Source organism: Anguilla anguilla, chromosome 18 (genome assembly GCF_013347855.1).
Source record: "Anguilla anguilla isolate fAngAng1 chromosome 18, fAngAng1.pri, whole genome shotgun sequence".
NCBI lineage: Eukaryota > Metazoa > Chordata > Actinopteri > Anguilliformes > Anguillidae > Anguilla > Anguilla anguilla.
The window spans coordinates 25,089,293-25,113,149 of NC_049218.1; the positions used below are offsets into that span (position 1 = coordinate 25,089,293).

General features: G+C 47.3%; 1 protein-coding gene across 3 annotated transcripts in view; it reads left to right on the plus strand.

The window, feature by feature from the left end:
* Window positions 1-9,577: 9,577 nt before the first annotated feature.
* Window positions 9,578-23,857, plus strand: part of fam135a (family with sequence similarity 135 member A) — a 28,196-nt gene continuing 13,916 nt past the window's right edge. Inside the window, exons 1-8 of one of the 3 annotated variants that reach the window (XM_035400432.1) lie at window positions 9,578-9,970; window positions 11,321-11,424; window positions 14,292-14,407; window positions 17,315-17,394; window positions 20,462-20,607; window positions 21,329-21,399; window positions 21,826-21,999; window positions 22,730-22,856. In XM_035400432.1, the coding sequence (XP_035256323.1) occupies window positions 14,322-14,407; window positions 17,315-17,394; window positions 20,462-20,607; window positions 21,329-21,399; window positions 21,826-21,999; window positions 22,730-22,856 (684 nt within the window). In that variant the 5' untranslated portion in view covers window positions 9,578-9,970; window positions 11,321-11,424; window positions 14,292-14,321. The remainder of the gene's footprint in view (window positions 9,971-11,320; window positions 11,425-14,291; window positions 14,408-17,314; window positions 17,395-20,461; window positions 20,608-21,328; window positions 21,400-21,825; window positions 22,000-22,729; window positions 22,857-23,857) is intronic. The other 2 variants (XM_035400430.1, XM_035400431.1) reach the window with 2 other exon arrangements.

Genomic DNA, 23,857 nt, shown 5'->3' on the forward strand with positions numbered 1-23,857 from the left:
TACTGCCCCGACTTTCACCTATCCTGCCTTTTGACATTACCCTGAGTTGGTAAGTAGCCTAAGGCCCAGGGGACCAAATAAAATTAAGTTTTCTGCTATATTTCCCATTTTTATTTAAGTTATTCATAGTGTGCACTTCTCTGGAAAAAAAAATCTGCCGTGCTTGATCAAACATAAAAAGCAAAAAACAGCAGGTTTAACGATAATTTTGGTTCCCAACTTACCGGTACGGCTATAGCGGGGTTATCCTTTAATTTTCCTATCACAGTAAAGCCGTCCAGATTCACTTTGCTCCGTGGCGATACATTTAGAGAGTCTATCATTATGCAGTCAACGAAAAGAGAAACCGTTCCCTTCTTGACGATCAGTAATATCTTGTGCCATTGTGAATTAAACAGGAATGGTAGGAAGGAGAACACCACGGTCTGTCCTCTTTTATCGGGCGTTCTATATGAGAATTCCAGAGATTGTGTTTCCCCGTTCACCCCCACGGCTAGTTGTTCTTCGGCGTTAAAATCTTGTATTTTCCACAAGTTCCAGTTCTTGGTTATGGCGCTTCCGTTCATCCGAAATACAGTCAGGAAAGCAAACTCTTCTGGCAGTCCAAGGGGGTATGCGGATCTTAAACAACAAACTAATGTTAGTGTGTTTTGTTTGTCTGTTTGATTAATTTACCATAATCAAGCAGCCTAATACATTAGTTTCATCCTTACACATACAAAATTATGTGTAGATTTTCGTATTGACTCGAAAATTATTATAATAATTAAATGTATCTGTTCGTAATAAATATATGTATCAACCTGGAACTTTTTTGACATACAATGTGAGCTGACACTCAGTGACGTTTAACCATTTGAGCCCCCAACGCATCCATGTCCTGTTTCAGCACCATGGACAGAGATATCACTCTGACCAGTAGATGGCGACGAGTGCTTACAAATACACTGCAGTGTAACGCCGCTGCCTTGCTTTGATCAGGGGGTATTTCACGAAGCAGGAGTTACTGAGTTAGCTGCATACTGCTCTGAGTATATCCCGGGACAGCTCTTTTTACTAGTCCATGTCCCAGATTTGGGAGGGTTCCGGGTTTTACTCAGTGCAGCGATCCAGCTAACTCAGCAACCCTGCTTCGTGAAACATGCTGAGTCGTGTAGCGGTGACGATTTACCTGGTCTGTATCTTGAAGTTGGATTCTGGACCTAATTTATATGCTACGTGCATGGGCGTTGTGCCAACCACCGTTTGGACTGACCCTCTTAACGTCTCCGCGGCGAGATGGAACTGTGACATGATATCGAATCCTGCGGGGAACCAGGTGGATACGGGTTCACAAAAGGCATACCAGTGATACCACAGAATAGACGAGGGGATAAAATCCATGTACATTCGAGCAGGTTACCTGGCACAGTGTCCTCCCCGATTGTAATCTGGGGACATATCGATTGTTCGGTTTGAATTTCACCACCAGTAGAAAACAAAAATTCTGCAATGAAACAAAAGATCGATTACAATAAATTCAATTTATTCTCGCCCACAATGATGGAAGTCAAATTTAGAATTAATACACCATAACCCCGTTCCTCCTAAGTGTTTGCGGATGTACGTCCGTACAAGACTGGGATACGTGGTTGGGGACCAGGTCCGTTTGTGTTTTTAAGAACAGCTTTCCTGCCATTCTCTCACACTTACTGCAGTGCTAACTTTCGCGTAGACACTATGTTTACAGTGTAGAACGTAAAATCGAGCATTGTTTGAAAAGCTGCACTGTAAGTACACCCCCTGTGGGTAAATAAACACCAAGCAAGTTTTTTCTTCGCCAAACTTGAAACTTCGCCAGCCCTCACGCGCCACTGTTTCTTATGAAACCACCCCGTTGAATATTGTCCAGCACTGAATTCCACTATGGAGCCTATTGAAATGTGAACTGTTTGTCAATGAGATGCATAATAGGCGATTAAAACCGAATGCTTTACAATATGCGTCCAACTACCCCAGTAAATATTTTTCCAAACAATGAATTAAATGCCATTAAGTTCCGATTTGGAAAATACTTACGTTGAGAATGTAGACCTGTGCCGAGGCACCATGGAATCAAAAGGCACAGCGAGTAGATCAGGAAGAGTGGTTCCCTAGAAATACATACATCTTTAAATTCATAGCATATGTTCAGTTTGTACACACATAAGTACATTAGTTCGTGAAATGTTTCGGCTATTATTATCGACTTTAGCGATAGAGTTAGGATAGCCGTAACATGAAATAGTGGAGTTACCCCTTGAAACAGTTCATGCCGTTTCTTTGGCCGCAACCGCAAGGTTGTAGTTATGTGTCGTCCAGGTTCCTTGGCACAGAGCGGTGGAAGTTGTGGTCGAGTGTTCAGGAGTTGGAAAACGAACCAAATGAAGAGGGCCAAATTCTGGGCTGTTGCTATCTTGGCACCCCGGGAATACTGTGACCTTATCGAAGTAATCTGTGGACCCGGGGAGGGGGTGAGGATTTTGAAAGGACGAGGGGGGTGGTGGCTGAAGGGGGTTTAGTCACGTTCGACGCAATAGATACATTAAAGGATGCTCAAGACACAGGACGTACTGTAGGGACAGAATTAACAAACAGAATTTCAGCTTCGTTTGAATAAACGGAATAAAACTATGGATTGACTGCCAACTTTTTGGAGTTTAGTGAATTCATTTCAATCACATAGCTGGTAGTAACTGCAGCACAATTAAAACATAAAGCAAGAATAAACGTTTCATCATATTTTCAAATTGTTCTGATTACCAGAGCAAATGAATTTGTACGATGCTTTGAGCACTGGCGACTTTTAAACTGAACATGAGTATTGGAACATGTCACTATGTGTCCTCTTCCAAAAAGAACAAAAGAAAAAAATAAAAAGTGAGAAAATAAATGTGTGGTGTGTGTGCATGGACGTGCGGACGTACGTGTGTGCGTGTGAGCACGAGTTAAGTGTGCATGTGTGTGTGCGCATACATGTGTGTATGTGCACGTGTGCATGTGTGTGTGTGTGTGTGAATGTTTACAGTGTAGAGTCATTAATGGCTTTCACTCCAGAAGTAGTCTCCATATATTTACACCTCCTCCAGCACCAAGCAACACTGGCATATTTCCCCAAGTACAGGTGGCAGATCTCATACACACACATCTCCAATAAACAACAACAACATTAGTAAAGAGGATCATGGGAAAGTTACATTCCTCATGCCAATACTGAAACCAGGATAAGTTCTTCCTCGGCAGCCACAGTGCAATGGGGAAATTATGTTTGATCTTTCAAATTTGCATATGCAAAAACACTGGCTGACCGCAGATATGGCTTCTCAACCACAGCACTTGGAACGGCACGATGAGTCAATCTCTCCACTCAGAAAGTCAGCCTCTGTGTACCATGACTTTTAAATGGCAGGCTTTGCCACCCGCTCTCAAACTCGAGTCCATGTTCTTCAGATATGCATGCGACACCTGATTTGACTACAGTCGTCTGAGCAGCTAGAGTTATTTTTTCTCTCTCTCCAGCAAACAGAGGTCAGATTCACTACACAACGCGCTTTCACGAGAAGAATTGCTCAGCTCACAGTGTACTCTGGTAGGAGTTGTATAAAAGAACAGCTCCATGACTTGGCACAGATGACCCTTCTGTGAGCCTATATGGTATTAAAGCAGGGTGGTCCATCACACACCATCACAACAGAAACATTTCTATCTGATTGCCTCTGTGCCTCCCATGTCCTGATTTAGGAAATTAAGTGAAGCTTGATGCCAACTTTCTTTATCATTTCCCAGATATAATGGTAATTTTATTTCATTTATATTTCTACTTAATACATCATGCGTTCTTAAAATGACATTATACAATATTGTTGCAATGGGTTGAAAATAGAAAATGGATAATTTTATTGTCTCCTGAATATATAAATGTCAGTGTGTGTGTACATGCATATTGCAGGTTGCGCATGTTTTGTTATATCCATATGTGGAAATTCATCCTGTTAGTGTTAAAGAAGGCAAATTCACCGGACAGCAATAATTCTTCTTGGACTAATTTCCTCTAAATGCTGTCAGAAGACCACAAAAGGGTGGTAACCACGGTGATGGAATGTATTCTTAACAATGCAAAGCTGCTGAAGTGAGCTTTGTGCTTATAAAATACAGCTTGACTTCAGTAATATATATATAACACACACTGCACCACCTGCACACGTTTCTAAAACTGTGTGTATGTGTTTGTGTGTGTGTGTATGTGTGTGCGTACGTGCACGCATGTGTGTGTGATGTAGTGTTAGCGGGCTTGGTTGTTGTAGATTTATTTGGCTTGTGTGTGTGTGTGTGTGTGTGGCGGCTTTGGTTGGCTTTTTGCACCATTGATTTAGTTGGCCTGTCTGTACTTCTGTGATGTAGCTGCACTTGGCTTGTGTATGTTATAGGTGCAGCAAAAACAAGCAGATAAACCCTGTTTAAGCTGTGTCTTTGATGGGTTACTGATTTAGTCTACCACTGTATCTCGTGATGGGATAAAACATCTGAAATTTTTGATATTTGAAATATTTCTGAAAAGCATAACGCAGCTCTAACTGTTGACTTGCTCTATAGGAGTCGGCGTTACAGTGCATCACATTATTTGCAATGTCTTGAACAGGCAAGGACTGTCACTTAGCAGCTTCCCCTCTAGATCGTTGTCTCTCTGAAAGTCTGCAGAGAGGCCAGAGTTGGTGAGGACAAAGTAGCAGGCACAGGATGATTTATAAGTGCATTATTACACTTCGCTTTATATCGCGAACCACTCGAACATCCTCTCATGGTTCACTTAAGTGGCACTGAGTGACTGAGTGAAGCAGCGCTTGTCATCCAAGAAAGAGATAAGAAAGAGCTAACAACCCGCTCTCGTATTGTATTGCACAGGCCTTTCCTGAGTGTCAAGACTGCAGGATTACGCCCATCCGACTGAACTACCGATGAATAGGGCCGTATCAATCGATGCATAAATCGGCTTGATTAATCAAGTTAGTTGCTTTAATTATAATTTTATCTCAGATTAAAATGGAAGATTAAAGCAACTGTTGATTAATGATGCTGGTTTAGTTGGCGACATTTTAATTATGTAGTAGGAAGTAATGCAAAGCATCCTTGTCGTGTGACTGAGTTGGACCGGGGGTCATGTGAGGATCAGCATACATCTTCGGCTGCTGCCCCAAAGTCTGCCCTTGAGCGCTCACACCTCTGAATGTGCATTTCTGCTCGGGCCAGCGTGTGAGGGTTCAAGGTTGCCCCACACAGGTAGTGTGCGAGTGTGCAAGTGTGCGAGGGCTTGACACCCTCAATGAACCCTTCTCTGAAGTCCAGACCTCCGGACACTTTGGTGAAGGGAATCACCCGCGATTCTTTGCAGCGCTGTGACATTCCAAACAAAAAAACAATTACAAACATGAGACAACATTATAAATGAAGGGCCTTGTTCAATGCCTTTAAAATACAGTTAGACCACATAGGAAAGATTGTTTAATTAGGCCTGCCTCTTGCTCATCCAACAATGCATGTAATTGCATTGCATCACTGTCCATTTATATTTGCCACCTTTGCCTTCTTTGATTTCATGATTGCAAAGAAAATCTATCTAAATATGCTCATCAACAAGCCCTATTAATGGCAGATACTTTGGTGATGAAGTCATTATATAGTCTGTCCCATTGCAGTTCAATGTGGATGAGGAGCACACTCAAGACCTGGTGAATTTGGAAAAGGGAAATAAAAAATCCCGGAAGTACATAATCGGAAGTGCACGAGTACTTAGACTGTACAGCAGGTGTTCAAGGCTTGAGGGTAGATATTAGGATGGGAGGAAGGTTTCAGCAGCACTGAGTGCATGGAAAAGAAAAGCATTAACGATTCAATTGCAGTCGGGATTGCATCAAACGACTGGCTAATTAACATGGCTTAGGACAAGAATTTAAAAGCAGCTCTATAGCTAGCAATGGATTCCAAAGAATATCTGAATAAATATTAATATTTAATTAACCAATTACTTTCAGCCAATGAAAAAACAAATAACCAGCTAATTGCTTTAGTCATTTGGCGGTTGAGTTAGGACATTTGTGTTTAGGGAAAAATAGCACCGTCTGCCACTGTCATCAGAGAGTCCAGGGGTTCTAAAGTAAAAGTTCTGCCAAGTGTTTCTTCCACCCGTGACTACACAGCCAGCTGATTACACTAATTAGTTCTACCTCCTGATGAAAGAATTGTGCTAATTAGCAAATCCAGGTGATTGGAAAATAATACTAGGGGGACTTTTACTATCTGAACCTGGATTTTCCCACTCTGTTATTTTGTCAATTCCAATACAAAATACTAATATTGAGGTAGCCACTGGTGTTATTTTGTGACCACAAATAGGTCCACCTTCATTGATATAAACATTCCTGTACTCATCATGCATTTTTAATTAGAAATGTAAAAGCCTTTAGCTAATCAACTTAACATTATACAGAAGTTTGGAAACTTGCAGGTTCGGATTTTATGCCCATATATTAATGAATTGCACCAGGAAATATTGTAAATATTTAGACTTTTTACTAACATAATGATAAATATACTTAAAAGCATCATACTCAAGAAAATATAACATTTTAAACTGGAATTTCTTTATATATTTGCCCATTAATTGTGATGTGTTGCAAATGCTTTTCTGATTGCGATAATATATTGTGTTTCAGTACAATGCAGTATTTCTGTAAGGGTTTCAAAAGCCAAGCTCAAGTGCAGTGTTCATTGCCGAAGTCTCCCTGAGACTGTAGAAAGAAGCTTTTGGCCAAAAAAGCCCCTTCACTGAGGGCGCAGAGGACCGATTTCCCTGTTTTAAAGTGTGTGGACTTCAGTGCACAGCAGGAAGTAAACACAGAGGTGGCCCAAACACAGAGCTGGCCTATTTTTAAAGGTTCTGCACAAAGCAAACCAGGCCAGGCTTGGGTCTGACCCAAAAGTTATTTCTGTTTAGATGATGTGGCCTCACCTACACAAATGCATAAACTCTTATTGCTCCCTAATGCATTGTGTATTTCTTAGCCAAGTTAAGGAAGCATCCAGAATACAGTGGTCTGTTGTGTCTATTTTGTTAAATGCAATTGTATCCATTTTGTAATTAATGTCATTGTTCTGAAAGTATCCCATGGATGACCCATTTATGAAACTGATTACACAGCCATTGTTGTTGTGTCCAACATCATGTCAGAATTTATAACTGACTAGTGTTGTTGTTCCAGAGAACAACAAAATTAGCGAATTGACTGGCATTCATCTGCTCCTGGTGGAATTTAACACGGCTTAAATATGAATTTCTGAAGAAAAACTGTTTGAAACTGAAGCCACTTGAAAGTTGGCATTTGAGTTATACGATCTGAAGATCGTAGAGAAAATCTGTTTTGCAGGATTCATTTCTCACTTTCTTACCAAGCTTTATTTTTGGATAGATTATTATGCTTGTGTACCATAAAATTAAACTTAGATAATTCTGACCTTTGATCCATCCTCTAAAAAATGACTTTTTTTTTGCATGTAGGATACTAGCTTTTTTGTAAAATTGAGATAAGTGTGCCAGGTGGTTAGCTGGGAACAGAGGTAACACAGAACCGTCAATCAGGCGCTCCAGGTCGCCAATCACTGATAGAAAAACAGAGAAAGCAAAACAAACAATCTTCAGGAGCATAAATAGGGAAAAAAAACCTAGCTGAAGAAGAAAGGCAAACAGAGGAAGAGGATACACAGTGTCCTGTGTGTGAGGGATGTAGTCTGCCTCCAGGCCTGGGGAAATGGGCCCAGTGCTCAAACAGTGGTCACATGATTACTGCACTGCAGTAGGCAAAAGCTATGTATGCCCCCACTGTGACAGTGACTGAAAATAGTCACATAAGGACACACACTCACACACGTACACACAAACATGCGCATACACATACACATACACACACACACGTACACACACATACAAAAACATGTGCATGCATACACACACGCAAACATGCGCATGCACACACGCATGTACGCACACACGTAGACACACACACACGCACGTACACACATGTGCGTGCGCGCACACACACACACTTTTTACAATTTTAAGTATGAAATTAAATGACAAACCACAAAAACACTAAATATAACACATATAAGTTATATATATATATTTTTTTTTTAATTTTTCCATAGATTGCGTTGTTGCCGTTCTCGTTAGTGTTAATCAGTTTAACCATCAGGGTCCAAGTTGAACTATGCGGTTGTTCCCTGTACTTGGACCGGTACTTCTCTCTAGGGGTTTCGTCATACTTGTTCCTGGTTATGGTTATACACTTTGTTGTACGTCGCTCTGGATAAGAGCGTCTGCCAAATGCCTGTAATGTAATGTAATGTAATGTAATATATATATATATATATATATAACAGTATGTGTACAAACACAGTACAAAAAGAGACATTTTCAATGCACAAAAATGCCATGTTACTCATGTATACAAAGCACTGTCAATGTAGGTCATTGATTAAAATGGGCAAAATCTATGCTTGCCATTAAAAGCATTGAAATCAAAATGAGGCCAAGTTACAACAAACAATGTTGGCTATCTTAGCACACACAAATAAAAAAAACTCTGTTCCAAAGCAATGCTTCCTAAATTATGTCATGTAACTTGGCCCTGTGTTTTTTCATACCATCTAAAGAGAAGTGGTCATTCAAGCTTAGTGTCCAATCATAGCATCAAATAACAAAAATTCCCTTCTCATGGAAGAATGATACAGTTTAAATGACTGTTTTAAACAGCTGATGAAAACTTATGTCCAGAAAGGATATGTTTATACTTGGTTGTCAAGTTAATTTTACAAAATGTTCAAATTCTTGTATAATTTTTTTTTGCCAAATAAGTAGGCAACAATAGTATTATTATTATTATTTTTTTTAAATCTTATCTGTGAACACAATTGTCAAACATAATAATAATAATAATAATAATAATGAATTTTAGTCATGATGTGCTTTTCTTGCACTGGATGCGGACAATTGTTGAAACATATATTGTAGTCATTTTTACATTTTTTAAGTGTAACAGCCGAATTGAATTCCATGATAAATGATTGCCATTCACACTTGCATGTGACACATAAACCTGAGCATTGTTGGGCTGAATGGCCCAATGTTGTCATTATGTTATGTCATGTTAAACTTTATGTTTAACTTTGAATGACTATTCTCTTCAGATGGTAAATGTTAAAATGAAAAACACAGGGCCAGGTTACATTAAATAATTTAGGAAACACTGGACAGCATTGTTTTGCAATAGAGCATGTTTAATTTGTGTGAATTAAACAATTGTGTGTGAATTTTATTAGTGTTTGTATGCGTGTGTAACTTGTACGTGGAAAACGTGTTTTTGTTGAGAGAGACGGTTTACAATATATAACCACTGCAAACATAACTGCACAGCATGCCGCGCCGTCATTTTTAGCTGGCTAAATCGGGTATTTGGTTAACAAGTGATGTGGGCAGACTTGAGAACAGTAAGGTTGTCGTTCTTACGCTCCTCCTCCGATCCACTGGATGTTACAGAGCTGCTGGTTTCAGCCGCTCGGGTCACACGTTCAGACGCGCAATGGAATCTCCGGTCCGGCTTCAATTCAGTTCAATGAGTTTACCTTAGCTAGCTAACAACTAGCTAGCCAGGTTAAAACTAACAGCTTTACGTGCTTTAATCTAAATTTATTTTATTTTAGTTCAACAAAAGTTGTGTACCTCGGAAAAGAAAAACAAAACTTCAAAACATCTCTAGCGCTATGCGATGAGAAAGCAAAGCGGGTGCATGGGTCCGTAAATCCAGCTCGCTGTTCGGCCTGCACTGCGATTCTTTCGGAAAATAAGGTAGAGAAGAAGTTCATTTTAAGTGGGACAGTTCGATCGCCGCTGGACTTGTTGGTACGCGTGTTCTGCTGTTTGGACTTAGGACTGTGTTGTCCGTACTTTGGTACAAGTTTGCAAGCCAGGTAGCTGGTGAGCTAACTAACAAACCGAAAATATCGACCTCTACGGACAGTAAGCTAGCTAACGTTTAGCTAGCGATCTTAAAGTTATTGAACCAGTTTGGATCCTGTCTTCGTGTCTGTGCTTTTCGCTATTTGGCCATAGAGGTCAGCTATTACTGTAGAAACGTTTAGTACAAATAAGCTGGCTAATTAGTATAGCCGTTGTATTTCAACCCCTATGCTAACTGGCTAATGTTAGCTAGCTGGTTACTTGTTAGCATTTGCTAACATTAACATTAGACTAGCGCACTTCAGGCGGCGATAAATCATTTTGCTGGGGGTAGCCAGCTCTAGCTTGTAGTTTACTAACTTAATGTTTTCCGATCAGTTGAAAACAGACACAGCTGGGTGGCACTGCTCGTAGAGAACAACAGATATCAACAGGCCATTAAGTTGCTAATATTTGATATTTCTAAATCTGAAGTCGGCTAACGTTGATGTAGTGACCAAATTCGCTAACCAACTCAGCCGAGTTTGGTCTTGAGGAATCGCCTCTGACTCAGCTGGCTAATCTCGGAAAGTTATTCAGTGTATTTGTAACTGTCAAGACACACTTTCTAGTGTCTGTGATGTAGCTACTTTATTTTCCTCTACTTCTAGGCTGTCTTTTAAAAATTATGAACGGAAATACTTGGCAGAACCATGTCCCATAATCTTCTTTCAAAGATGTCTTGACAGATCAGATGTTCAGTAACTGAATTGATGAAACTTCAAAGTCCTTTAAATAATTTGTTTTCCAAAACCGAGAACAGTTATTCTAAATGTCGTTCTATGCCATGTATTTGTATTACAAAGTTAGATTTATAGTCTGCCGTTTTATCTGCAATCTTTTTGTCTTTTTCCGTTTCGGCAAAGCATTTGAACCCTTTTAGAGAGGGATATAGCCTACGACACCTTTCTAGCCTTTTTAATACAGACCATGGCTCGCCTTAGACTAACGCTGTCTCGGTGAAATGCCTATCACTTTTGTGTTTATTGGGTTTGCCTTCGGCAGTACTATATATTTAATTTGAGACATCAAGCAATTTCTCTGTATTGCTCAAACTGTAAAAGATCAGTAACTTATTGTCCCCTATAACTTTTATTTTTCCTCCGAGATGTGTAATGTGTCCCTGACTGTGCCTCACTCCAGTATTGGGCCAATGATGTGCTAGCTCTGGATGCTTTGGGTAGAGCAAAGAAGAGTGAAAAAAACGGAAATGTTAATCTTGAGGCAAACGATTATGACTGTTTTGCATTTTAGCCCCGGTTCTGGGGGCAGCCAATTTCAGCGGTGGAGAATGACGTTGGCCAGCACGAGGATATGTCGTCACTCAGCTAGTGGGTGCTGCTTCAGTATTTGAGTAGGTGAGTAGACGGCTTTTGAAATCCACATTTAAAAGCCAAGTAACCCTTACTGCCGTTTTTGAGAGGGTGCGGGTTTGCGAATTGCAGAATGGGAAGAGCTGGTTTATGGTCACTGATGTGAACCAATCACTGTTTTTTTTTTTTTTTTTGCTGCCTGCTGAGTGTAAATGATTTTTATTGGCTAAAAAAATGCTGAATCCCAGCTCATTGTAGGTTCAGTCATTATGGGGTTCATGAAACCTCACTAATAGCTATTCTCTTTCATGGCAACGCTGTCTAGGTGCACTGCACTGCTTGTCTATCTGAATTGATGCACAGAGCTGGCGATGTGTAGATGCACTGATCTGAATGCCATCTGCATCCACTGGTGGTATGCTGTTGGCTAGTTTCTCATCCATATATCGCAAAACTTGATGGGTCAGCACAAGCCTGATGAAATCTTACGGTCCAGCTCTTGTAGTTTTTGGGCCCTGGCTGTCCGCGAGACGTGTTGGATCTTTAGTCGGGTGTTTGTGTGAAAGGCACGTGGCCAAAGTTGGGGGGGGCAGGCGGGCTTTTTGGCATCGTAGCTGGAGATAGTGTGAGGTCCTCCCACACCGCCTCGGTCAGCGTTTCTGCCTCGGCACGCCGCGCCGTGTTGATCTTGGCTCCCGGTTTCTCCTGATTTGTGGGCGCTGTGGAACGGAAAGGTCGCGCGGCGGTATCCAGGAGAAACGGCAGGAATCCCACAGTCTCGACGGTTTCCCCGGGCGCCGAGAGCCGCCCCTTCGTCGGCTCGGGGGCGCTCAGAGGAGCGAGCGCCGTCCTCGGAATCGCACGCTCGCACCCCCTGCCCCCCACCCCCCCGCCGCTCTCTCCCTCCGCCGTCCCGCCAGCCGCATGAGAAAGGGGTAGCTCTCGGCGCCGGGGAACCGGAGATTCGCCGTGAGATTCGCATTTCATGCGCCGGCATGTGGGCAGACTACCAGTGTCCGGTGGGCCGGAGGTGCAGCTCCTGTGTGGAGTTGGGTGGAGGGTCCTGCCTACTCAGGCGGCCGTCTAGGGCGTCAGTGTAGTATAATGGGTAAGGAGCTGGTCTTGTAACCTAAAGGTCACAGGTTCAGTTCCCAGGTAGGACACTGCCGTTGTACCCTTGAGCAAAGCACTTAACCTGCATTGCTTCAGTATAGGCCTATATCCAGCTGTATAAATGGATGCAATGTAGGCCTAAATGCTATGTAATGAGTTGTGTAAGTCGCTCTGGATAAGAGCATGGATAAGAGCATCTGCTAAATGCCTGCAATCTTATATACCCCAAACCCTTTCTGCTGAGCGAAGCTGTGGCTATTTGCCGCCCTGTAGGACTGCTGCTGATGGTTAGGATTCGCTGCTGTCCCTCAGCGTTGTTCACACACTGAAATCTGACATCTTAGGAGGATGAGCCACCCATCCTAACAATAGGGTTCCTGAACCTATTGTCCATCGGACGCTAATAAATAAAACACCAAATAACCAACAAAGAAAGTTTCCATAGAGACCCGTTTCCATGGAGCACTTGGCGTGCCTGGCCCTCTTTTTTTTTTAACCGCAGACCTTCTGTGTAATTACCTCTTTTGTGCACACGGGAGAACTTGTTTGGTCTCACTTGGCCGCTTGTTTGAATCGCACGTAAAGGCTTTGCTCCCTAGTTTCCTTTCGGCACGGAGCCTTCTGTGTGGTTTTGAGGAGTGGTCCTGTGTGCGTTTCCCCGACACACGTGCCCCTGGCAAACCGGACAGATTTTAAGGCCTGTTTGCGTTTGCTCTGCCTCAGTGTCGCTTGTGAGCGTGTCTGTCAGATACCAGAAACCACTTCCCTGAGCTATTTGTTTTGTTTCTTGTCGTCTGTGTCTATTTTCATTTTGGATGTAAGTACTGAAAATATAAGAATGGGGGGCAGGGCATTAGGCCTCCATCCAAACCAGCTTGTCACTTTTTTGCCATTCATTTTGAGGAAAGAAACTGGTTTACATGGCAGAAGGGAAACCTCAGTGTTTTCTAGCACTGCGTGTATGACTGTGTGTTAGCGCTGAGTGTGTAAGAGACTGCGCACTGTCAGCACTGTGTAATGGGCCACGCACTGCTTCTGGTGCGTAACGCAGTCAGTCTGCCACGCCCGCACCTTTTCTCTCAGTCGCTCAGGATCTTCAGAGGGGGCGGGGCTCCGGAGGGGCGGAGCTCTGCAGAGCCCCAGCCCGCCCTAGCGGAACCTTTGAATCCGACGCCATTTCCCCCTCACCGCCAGTTTTTTTTTTGCGACGGCCCGGTCACGGGCGGCTTTTTCCGCGCGGCGTCTGCCCCGCCCCCGCCAGCCGACGCCCTGGGAGGGTGCGTTTCCCCAGCCCTGGAGAGAGAGAGAGCGTGTTATCAGATTTAGACTCGCGTGAGGGCCGCTGAGGCCCTGGTGCTAACCCGCGAGGCCCCGCCCTTCCTCTGACTGATTACAGCGCGTGCAGGGCACAGAGAGTTCAGTCAGAGGAGAAAATGCTTCCATTACCATTCATTATGTTTTTAAAGGTTCTAATGCTTAATCTGTTAGCCTTGTTTTGGCTGAGGTTTTCTGGTACTGCTGTTATTATATTGAGAGAAGCCATGCAAAATTTAATTGTACCTGAGTATAATGACAATGAAGATCATTCATTCATTCATTCATTCATTCAAACATTGGGTTGGGATGTATATATGCATTTTTACTGACTGCTGGTTACCTTTTTAAATTTTTTTGGTTTTGACTACCCCTAGCAAATACACCTGTGTGTATTGGTGCTCACATGAAAACACCGGAAGAGTACGGTGGAGTCCCAGGTTAAAATGTGTTCTCAGTCAAGTGATTCGCGCGTCCCTGTGCAGGTCTGAAGTGTCATGTGACCCGTATCCTGTATGAAGATGAGTGAAGAGGTGCAAGCCACAGTGGAGTTCTCCGTGGAGCTCCTCAAGTTCTACAATGTGGATCTGTTCCAGAGAGGGTTAGTGCACCGGCCGTACTCCAGATGCTCACAGAGTCTCACTCTAGGTATTTGCAGTGCCTTATACCATAGATACTAAAAGGGCCTTTCATTATAGATACTAACAGTGCCTTGCACCATAGATACTCACTGGGCTTTTCATTATAGATACTCACAGGGCCATTTATCATAGATACTTACAGTGTCTTGCACCACAGACACTAACAGGGCCTTACACCATAGATACGAACTGGGCCTTATACCATAGACTTGTGGTGCTTTATTCCAGTGACGCACACTGGGCCTTACATTGCATCCCCTGTCCTGACCAGCTTTGACATGCAATCCACGGGCACGATCAGCCAGTAGGGCTCGCTAGATTGCGACAAACATGGACCTCTGACCGACCAAACCTTCCCATGCCCTGATTGATGCCCTCAGTAATAACACACCACCCTCTGGAGCTACCGAGCACCGCCACAGTACGGATTCAGTCCCAGGCCGCGAGGCTTCATCCGTGCTCCACAGCACGGTGCCTTAGCCAGATGAGCCACCCAGCAGCCCGAAGCGAGTATTTCATTGCTTCAGAGCGTGTGCGGTCTTGTCCAGGCCGATCGCGTTGCGTGGGAAAGCGTTTTTTTTTTTGCGTAACGCACAGAACACAAGTTCTCCTTCTGGAGTCTGGCGTCGGAGCCGTGACCTGAGGCAGCGGCGGCGCGACGTCGGCGGGCGGCGGCCGCTCGAACGCGCACGTCGCTCCGCGGTCGCGGTCGCTCCTGACTCAGCGCGGCTGGGCTGCGGCTCGGACGACCCGACCGCGTTTCGCAACTCTCAGTTCCCTCCTCGGGCTCGCCGGCCACTTCTGTGTAGAGGATGAGTCACACGCTTCTGCGTACCGCCCGAGGCTCGGCCCCCTGTACCGACGCGTCAGGGGGGGGGGAGGCGTGTCCCACTGCAGGCGCCCCGATTGGCCAGAGCTGAGCCGGCATGTGGGGGAAGTAGGCTGGAGGAAACCCTGTCTAACCAAATCTAGCCCCTCCCCTCCCTGGGCGACACCGGCCAGTTGACCGGCTTTTAATGGCGGTTTTATACGGGGCTGCTGCTCCGCCCGTTAAACGGATTGTGACTCCGAAAGGGGGAGGGGCAAGAGAGGCGGCCCCGCCCTGCCGGAGGTACGGGGCGTGGGCGTCGGGCGCTGGACGGCTGCCGAGCGGAAAAACGAGTCTTCCCGCATTCTGCGCCGCGCGGACGTGGGGAAACGCAGCGAGTGGCGAGGACCAGCCGTTCTGCAGAGTCCTCCATGCCGTCAGCTCCAGCTAAACGGGGACAGAGGGGGGGCAGTTACACATGAACAGGAACAGAGGGGGGGCAGTTACACATGAACAGGAACAGAGAGGGGGCAGTTACACATGAACAGGAACAGAGAGGGGCAGTTACACATGAGCAGCAACAGAGAGGGGGCAGTTACACATGAACAGAAACAGAGGGGGCTGTTAGACATGAGTGGGACAGAGAGGGCAGTTAGGAACGGGGACAGAGAGGGGGGCAGTTAGACTAGAACAGGGACAGAGGGAGGGCTATTAGACAGGAACAGAGAGTGCTGTTAGACAGGGACAGAGAGGGAGACAGTTATATTTGAACGGGGACAGAGAGGGTAGTTAGACGTGAACGAGGACAGAGAGGGGGACAGTTATATTTGAACGGGGACAGAGAGGGTAGTTAGACGTGAACGAGGACAGAGAGGGGGGCAGTTACACGTGAACGGGACCAGAGTGGGGTAGTTGGACGGAAACAGTGAAGCCTCCAGCTAAACTGTAGCTTTACCTGCAGCCCCGCCCTGAAACGGCCTTATCTGTGATCTGTGGCGTGTGTGTGGCAGCGGGGGTAATCGGTCTCACTTCTCCCTGTCAGGTGTGGAATGTGCGGCCTGAGGGAGAGTCCAGCCGGCCGTCGGTTCGACTGCTAGCGTCGGGCGCCGCGGTCGCACACCCGGTCAGCGTATCCGACGGCAACCGCAGTGCTGCGCGGCACTTCCTGGATGCCGTTAGCGCCGTGCTAACGTTACGCATTGGCGGGAACTGGAGCGGCGTGGACGTGAGCTCCTCCGTTCTCGCGGTTCACCGGGGAGCAGAAACGGCGTGGGCGGGTGATGCTGGGCGATCCCACTGAACCGTTGTTCTCTGTCTTGGTTTTTCTCAAACGGCGCCGACTGCCCCTGAACCGGACCTGAGCGCCGCTTCGGGTCAAATCCGGCGACGAGCAGGTGTAGCGTGATGTCGAAGGCGATGCGCGAGAGCGTTCGTTCGACGGCGGCCCCGGACGCAAACCGCGCTCCGTGGGGGTTTTGAATTTGGGCCTGCATTTGAAATTAAAATCACTTTGGTTGTTTAATTAATTGTCCTTGGCCCTATTAGGCAGCTCATTACTCTGAGCTGTGTGAATACGCATTGGGTGCAGATTTTAATCAGAGCTTTCTTCTGGCTGACAGGTCTTGTTTTTTTTTTTTTTTTTTCCTTTCTTTTCCAGAACTCCTATCGTTCTGTGTCTTTTGTGTTTATGGACGAAGGCGCGTTTGTATTTACGTGTGGGTGTGTGCGTGCGTGCGTGAGTGCGTTTGAGGCCATGTTCCTGTGCGTGTGCGTGGGTGTGTGCGTGCGTGAGTGCGTTTGTGTGCATGTGCCTGTGCGTGTGCGTGGGTGTGTGCGTGTGTGAGTGCGTTTCAGGGCATGTTCCTGTGCGTGGGTGTGTGCGTGCGTGAGTGCGTTTGTGTGAATGTGCGTGGGTGTGTGCGTGCGTGAGTGCATTTGAGTGCATGTTCCTGTGCGTGTGCGTGGGTGTGTGCGTGCGTGAGTGCGTTTGTGTGAATGTGCCTGTGCGTGTGTGAGATTTGGAACTTTCCGGTTCCTTATTGGCTGTTTGTCTCTGCAGGTTTTATCAGGTACGGGGCAGTTTGAAAGTGCCACCGCGGATCCCTCACAAGATAGACGCCAGCCTGCTGCAGCCGGCAGGTCAGTTATGGTCCCTGGTACGGACCAATCACATTCTGCCGTGCGTCACTGCAACAGACCAAACAAATTCTGCCGTGTGTCCACTTCCTGTCAGACCCACTCTCAGTCTTACTGTTGGGCTCTAGTCCAGTCATTTTTAAAGTGTAGTTTCACTGCAAATGCTCTTGTGCTAAAGAATATCATTTGGGGTACGAGGATGTTCTGAATCTCTACATTTTTTACGTGACTGTAATGGGGTTGATAGTAGAGCCGAATATTATCAGCCACTACACATGCACAGAATATCTATTCATAGTAATTTTGTGAACTGTAACAACACACATTTCAATTCAGACATGAAATCTGTACTGAAAAAAACCCCAGTGTTGTATGGGTGTGTTTGGAACCGCCCCACCACCCTACCCCCCCCCCCCACCCCCACTCTTCCCAAAATGTACCACCCACAAGTAAACCAACACACTTGGCTTTCATGGCTAAATCTATCCATCGAAAATGGCGGAGGGCTTCACGGCTGTGAGGGCAATTGGGGCAAATATGGCTGTACATGTATGAGCCGGAAGAGGAGCCTCAACCGGCTCAACCGGGTACAGCCCCAGGAACTAGCGTCAGGAATTTGGCCAGGCCAAACCAAGAAGTCTGTGGTAATCAATTTTTAAAGCTGTCCGGGTGTATGAAATGGACACACAGCTTATAGCCATTGCTTTTCAAGAGCCCCGCCCATTTCTTCTGAATTGCATCGTCCTTAGGAAACCGTGACACCAAATGTGACACGGTAATGTTTCATTCGACCTCGTCCTCTATGTTTGTGCATCTAGCCATAGGCTAAATTTAGCATGCTTGCAATGCTAACGGAAGCTTGATAACAAAACCAGAAGTACAGCTCTGGGGTAATTCAATTAGCCTGGCTAGCCACCTTGCTAGGTAGAACCACCACAAATGGATGGAGAAGGTGGGTGAAGTTGAAGGTGGTGCTCAGTCCATACCACAATAAAGAGCAGGCTGGTAAAATGCGAAAAGGGGGCGTGCTTCCTTATTGGAGAGCTGGAGTCGGCCTTTGTTTGGAAAGGATTTCCTGCAGCTCTTCTGCTGCCGTGTGCTGTGCCTGTGAGGCTGGGCCGAGCTCAAATATAGCACAGCTTTTCACGCGGCGCGCCAGACCTCCCAACCGACAGCTCCCAAAATTAGCCCCCCGCTATCGGGTTTCCAGCAGTCCCCCCCCCTCGCGCCCTCGGAAACGAACACCCCCTCTGGTGCCGCGCCCCCCCCCCCCCCCCCCCCCAGTCCTCCCAAAAGAACAGACTGAAAGAACAGAAAGAACGCCTCCGTCTGTGTGTAATTAGCACCTCGCAGGATGAGGTTTAATTAGCAGCCTCGACTCACACCTGTTTCGCCCGCCGCTGCGACGGCTCAAACTCGGTGGTGAATGAAGCGCAGTAATTTATAGTCTGTCTTCCCCCCCCGTACTGCACCGAAGACAAAGAAAGGCATTGTGTGTCCCATCGTTGCGTCATCCTCTGTAGGGCTGGGCACCTAAACCCGATACCGCTATAGCACCGGTTTCTGTGTGACCGGTACCTACCGAAACAAATCGCAATGCAGAATTCGGTACCTAATTTCGGTGCCACGTTAAAATTCACTTCCCCCCCGGGGCTCCAAAACAGAAGTTTCAGGCAACAGAAGCATCGCTCACCCAGACCCCCACTGCCCGTCTTCTCTAGCTAACGTTACCCTCGCTCTGTCGACCCAGTCAGTGACTGCAGGTGCCGTTAGCAAGCTAGCTAACGTTACCCTCGCTCTGTCGACCCAGTCAGTGACTGCAGGTGCCGTTAGCAAGCTAGCTAACGTTACGCTCGCTCTGTCGACCCAGTCAGTGACTGCAGGTGCCGTTAGCAAGCTAGCTAACGTTACGCTCGCTCTGTCGACCCAGTCAGTGACTGCAGGTGCCGTTAGCAAGCTAGCTAACGTTACGCTCGCTCTGTCGACCCAGTCAGTGACTGCAGGTGCCGTTAGCAAGCTAGCTAACGTTACGCTCGCTCTGTCGACCCAGTCAGTGACTGCAGGTGCCGTTAGCAAGCTAGCTAACGTTACCCTCGCTCTGTCGACCCAGTCAGTGACTGCAGGTGCCGTTAGCAAGCTAGCTAACGTTACCCTCGCTCTGTCGACCCAGTCAGTGACTGCAGGTGCCGTTAGCAAGCTAGCTAACGTTACGCTCGCTCAGTCGACCCAGTCAGTGACTGCAGGTGCCGTTAGCAAGCTAGCTAACGTTACGCTCGCTCTGTCGACCCAGTCAGTGACTGCAGGTGCCGTTAGCAAGCTAGCTAACGTTACGCTCGCTCTGTCGACCCAGTCAGTGACTGCAGGTGCCGTTAGCAAGCTAGCTAACGTTACGCTCGCTCTGTCGACCCAGTCAGTGACTGCAGGTGCCGTTAGCAAGCTAGCTAACGTTACGCTCGCTCTGTCGACCCAGTCAGTGACAGCAGGTGCCGTTAGCAAGCTAGCTAACGTTACCCTCGCTCTGTCGACCCAGTCAGTGACAGCAGGTGCCGTTAGCAAGCTAGCTAACGTTACGCTCGCTCTGTCGACCCAGTCAGTGACTGCAGGTGCCGTTAGCAAGCTAGCTAACGTTGCACTCGGCCAAAATGCGAAAGCGAAACGGTGTAAAGCGACGGGCTGCCCAACCCTGTGACTGGAGATCTGCCGTCCTGAATGTTTACTTTTCATTCCTGATTTGGCGCACATGACTCTTCTGTTAGCACCTCCAAGAGATCTGTAGCTGCTGAATGAGGCGTGCTTTGTTAGGGTTGGAGCAATGCCGAGGCAGACTGTACATCTCTCTGTAGCGCTCCTGGACGTGCTCGCACACTCAGGGTTTTGGGGGATTTCAGTGTAATACACCACCCAGGAGATCCCAGATTAGATTACACCATTGTGGTGCAATTGAAACTGGCGGTATGCAGTACAGATCGGAAGCAGAGAAGTGGCGTGGGTGTCAGACAGTCTGATGGACAGGTTGTTGTTTGCGGTTTGACCATGCTAACGCTGACGAGTGTGCCGTTTGTCTCTCTAGCTTCAGGCTCAGACCTGGCCTTCCCTCCCTCAGTCCACGATGATGTCATCTACAGCAAGACCTTCCAGATCCTGTACAAGAATGAGGAGATCGTCCTCAACGATGTCCTCATTTTCAAAGTCAAGATGCTGCTGGACGAAAACAAGGTGAGGGGGATTTCCGGGAAACTCTTGATTGGCACGTTTATTTAGCCCTGGGTGTCTGAGAAGGGGACCTGGCAAGGCTAAGGGAAGGGGGGGAGGCTTCAGTCAGACTGAGTGGGGAAGTTTATTTTACCAACGGGGGCTGCAGATGACATGGTGAGGGGCCCCCGTGTTTGTGGGAGGGGCCACGATGCCTGTGGCGAGGATGTGGTGAGATGAATGGGTGTGATAGCATGCAAGTGCAGCCGAGGTCAGCCTGAGCAGAACAAAGGCTGCAATTGGAAGCTAGTTTGGTGTGTGTGTGTGAGTGTGTGTCTGTGTGAGTGTGTGTGTGTCTGTGTGTGTATGTGTGTGTGTGTGTATGTGTCTGTGTGAGTGTGAGTGTGTGTGTGTGTATGTGTGTGAGTGTGTGTCTGTGTGTGAGTGGGCTGGATCATTCTGGCTCGTTGGCAGGGATAGCACACAGGAGGACAGCCTGCGTAGCTGAGGCTCTGACAGGGTGTGGGAGTGTGCTTTAACACTCCTGCTTCAGCAGCCTGTACGCGCTGCTGGGCCCGCGAGGCCTGCGAGGTCACAGCGTGCAGCTTCTGTTCTGCCAACCACAGCACAATAAAAGAACGGAGAGGACTGTCTGTGAAAGGGAAGCGTCCTTCTGTTCCCAGGCTCCTGCTGCGCTTATGGGAAATTGAGTTTTTTTTTTTTTGTTGTTGTTTTTCTTCCCCAGGTCGAGGAATCGCTGAGTGAAATGGACTTCCAGCTGTCTCTGGACCTGCACTTCACCGACGGAGACTACTCGTAGGTATCCAGAGGCTCGGGAAAGCCGCTCGGAGCGCGGCCTTTTCTCCTCAGTTAGCTGCGTGTTGCTTTTTTTGGCCTTGGCCAAGCCTCACGGTGTGAGACAGGGACACGGTGTTCTTTAAATTGTTGCACTTGGTAGCAGTTTTGTCGGAAAAAGGGTTACAAAGGAAGGGAGCGAAGTATTTTCAGGGTCAGCAAAGTTTTCGGAAAAACCGCGAAGCAGTTATTCAATTACTATATGGACACGCATGAGAGCTCGTTAGCATTTTAGCGACAGAATGCCTTCTTGTGAAGAGTCCCGACCGGGTCTTTAGCTGTGCTGTGCCTGTTGCCTGCCTGCTCTACTGGCTGTAACCCTGCACCTCCCTCCACCCCCCCTCCCTGCCCCCCCCCCCCCCCCCCCCCCCCCCCCCCCCCCCCCAGCCCGGAGGACCTGAGCTCCCTGCACCAGATCAGCAGCCGCGCCCTCCACCTGCACTTTAGCCCCGCCCAGGGCATCCACCAGCACGTCAGCGTCATGTTCGACTACTTCCACCTGTCGGCCCTGTCCGTCACCGTGCACGGCTCCCTGGTGGCCCTGCACCAGCCCCTCATCAGGTCAGTGAGAGCCACGCCCACTCCTGCTGGAGTCCCGCCCACTCCTGCTAGAGTCATGCCCACACCCACTCCTACAGGAGCCACATCCACTCCTGCATGCGCTGGTGTTGTTAGGACCACGCCCACTCCTGCAAAGTTCATGCCTACTCCCACAAGTGCCAATTTAAGAAGTGCCACGCTCACTCGTATGTCTTATTTCAGCTGTGTTTGTTCACCTGTACTCACCTGTGTCTGTTCACACCTGTATTCATTTGTCTGTTCACACCTGTATTCACTTGTGTCTGTTCACACTTGTACTCACCTCAGTTTGTTCATATCTGTACTCACCTGAGTCTGTTCCCCTGTACTCACCTGTGCCTGTTCACACCTGTACTCTCCTTTGTCTGTTCACACCTATACTCACCTGAGTGTTCACACCTGTACTCTCCTTTGTCTGTTCACACCTGTACTCACCTGAGTCTGTTCACACCTGTACTCACCTGTGTCTGTTCACACCTGTACTCATGTGTACCTGTTCACCTGTCTGTTCACACCTGTGCTCACCTGAGTCTGTTCCCCTGTACTCTCCTTTGTCTGTTCACACCTGTACTCACCTTTGTCTGTTCACACCTGTACTCACCTGTGTCTGTTCACTCCTGTACTCATGTGTACCTGTTCACCTGTCTGTTCACACCTGTACCCACTTGTGTTCTGTACTCACCTGTACCTGGCTGTGTTTGCGCTCCCGCAGTTTCCCGCGGCCTCCGAAGGGCACCTGGCTGAACCGCAACCCGCCGGCGCAGAGCCGGGAGTCGGCGGTCCCCGAGCTGGAGAGCGTGGTGTTCGGCAGCGGCTACCTCCGCGAGCTCTCCCCGGAGGTACGTCTCCGCCCCCTGTGCCCCCCGTGCCCCCTGTCAGTTACAGCCGGCTGCCGCGGCGGGGGGGGCTGCAGCCGCTAAAGTCACAGCCAGCCGTCACAGTGCAGCCGGTCGCGCTAATTCTGTTTGTGAGTAGCTGTTACCTGCGCTAACTTGCATGCAGCTAACGATAAGACGTGATCCCGTGAGATGTGGTTTTTGGGGGTTGGGGCAGCAGGGTGTGCTGGCAGGGCTCATGTTCCAGTGTTCTGGGAGGCCAAACGGTGGGTTCTGTTGCGCTAATGGGATAGCCCGGTTTGAAACGGGAGTCTTAACGGACCTTTTCCGGTGTTCGTGTAGCGCTGAATAGGGCGTGATTGATTAAAGATGAGAATATCTGCAGTGCTTCCCTAGTGTGATGTGCTGACAATGAGGCCCAGTGGCACTAGTGAATCAGGCCTGGCGAGTTGCACTGAGCCTTCCTGCCCTGTGTTGATAAATGGCTGACGGGTGCAGGACAGGTTCTGGTAGCGGCTAGTTATGCCTGCCAGGGAGAGTGCTGGCCAGGGAACCCTCAGTAATGCGCTGTTTGCTCTCTCTGCAGCCTGTGTGTACAGCTGTGTCCGCAGCTATTTGCCACCAAGCCATTCTTCTGCATGTCTGAACAGACTCTGTAAACACTAATACCAGCAGTAGTTTTGGCTGCAGTTGTAGTTTTAGCTCTAGTTTTTGTATTTTTAATTGTACTAACGTTTGTAGTAGGTGTAGTTGAGGAGTAGCTGTGCTGGTAGTTCTGTGCTGCTGATTATGAGTGTTCTGTACTGCTGTTTATGACTCTTCTGTGCTGGTGATTATGACTCTTCTGTGCTGGTGATTATGAGCGTTCTGTGCTGCTGATTATCAGCATTCTGTGCTGGTGATTATGAGCGTTCTGTGCTGCTGATTATGAGCGTTCTGTGCTGGTGATTATGAGCGTTCTGTGCTGGTGATTATGAGCGTTCTCTGCTGGTGATTATGAGAGT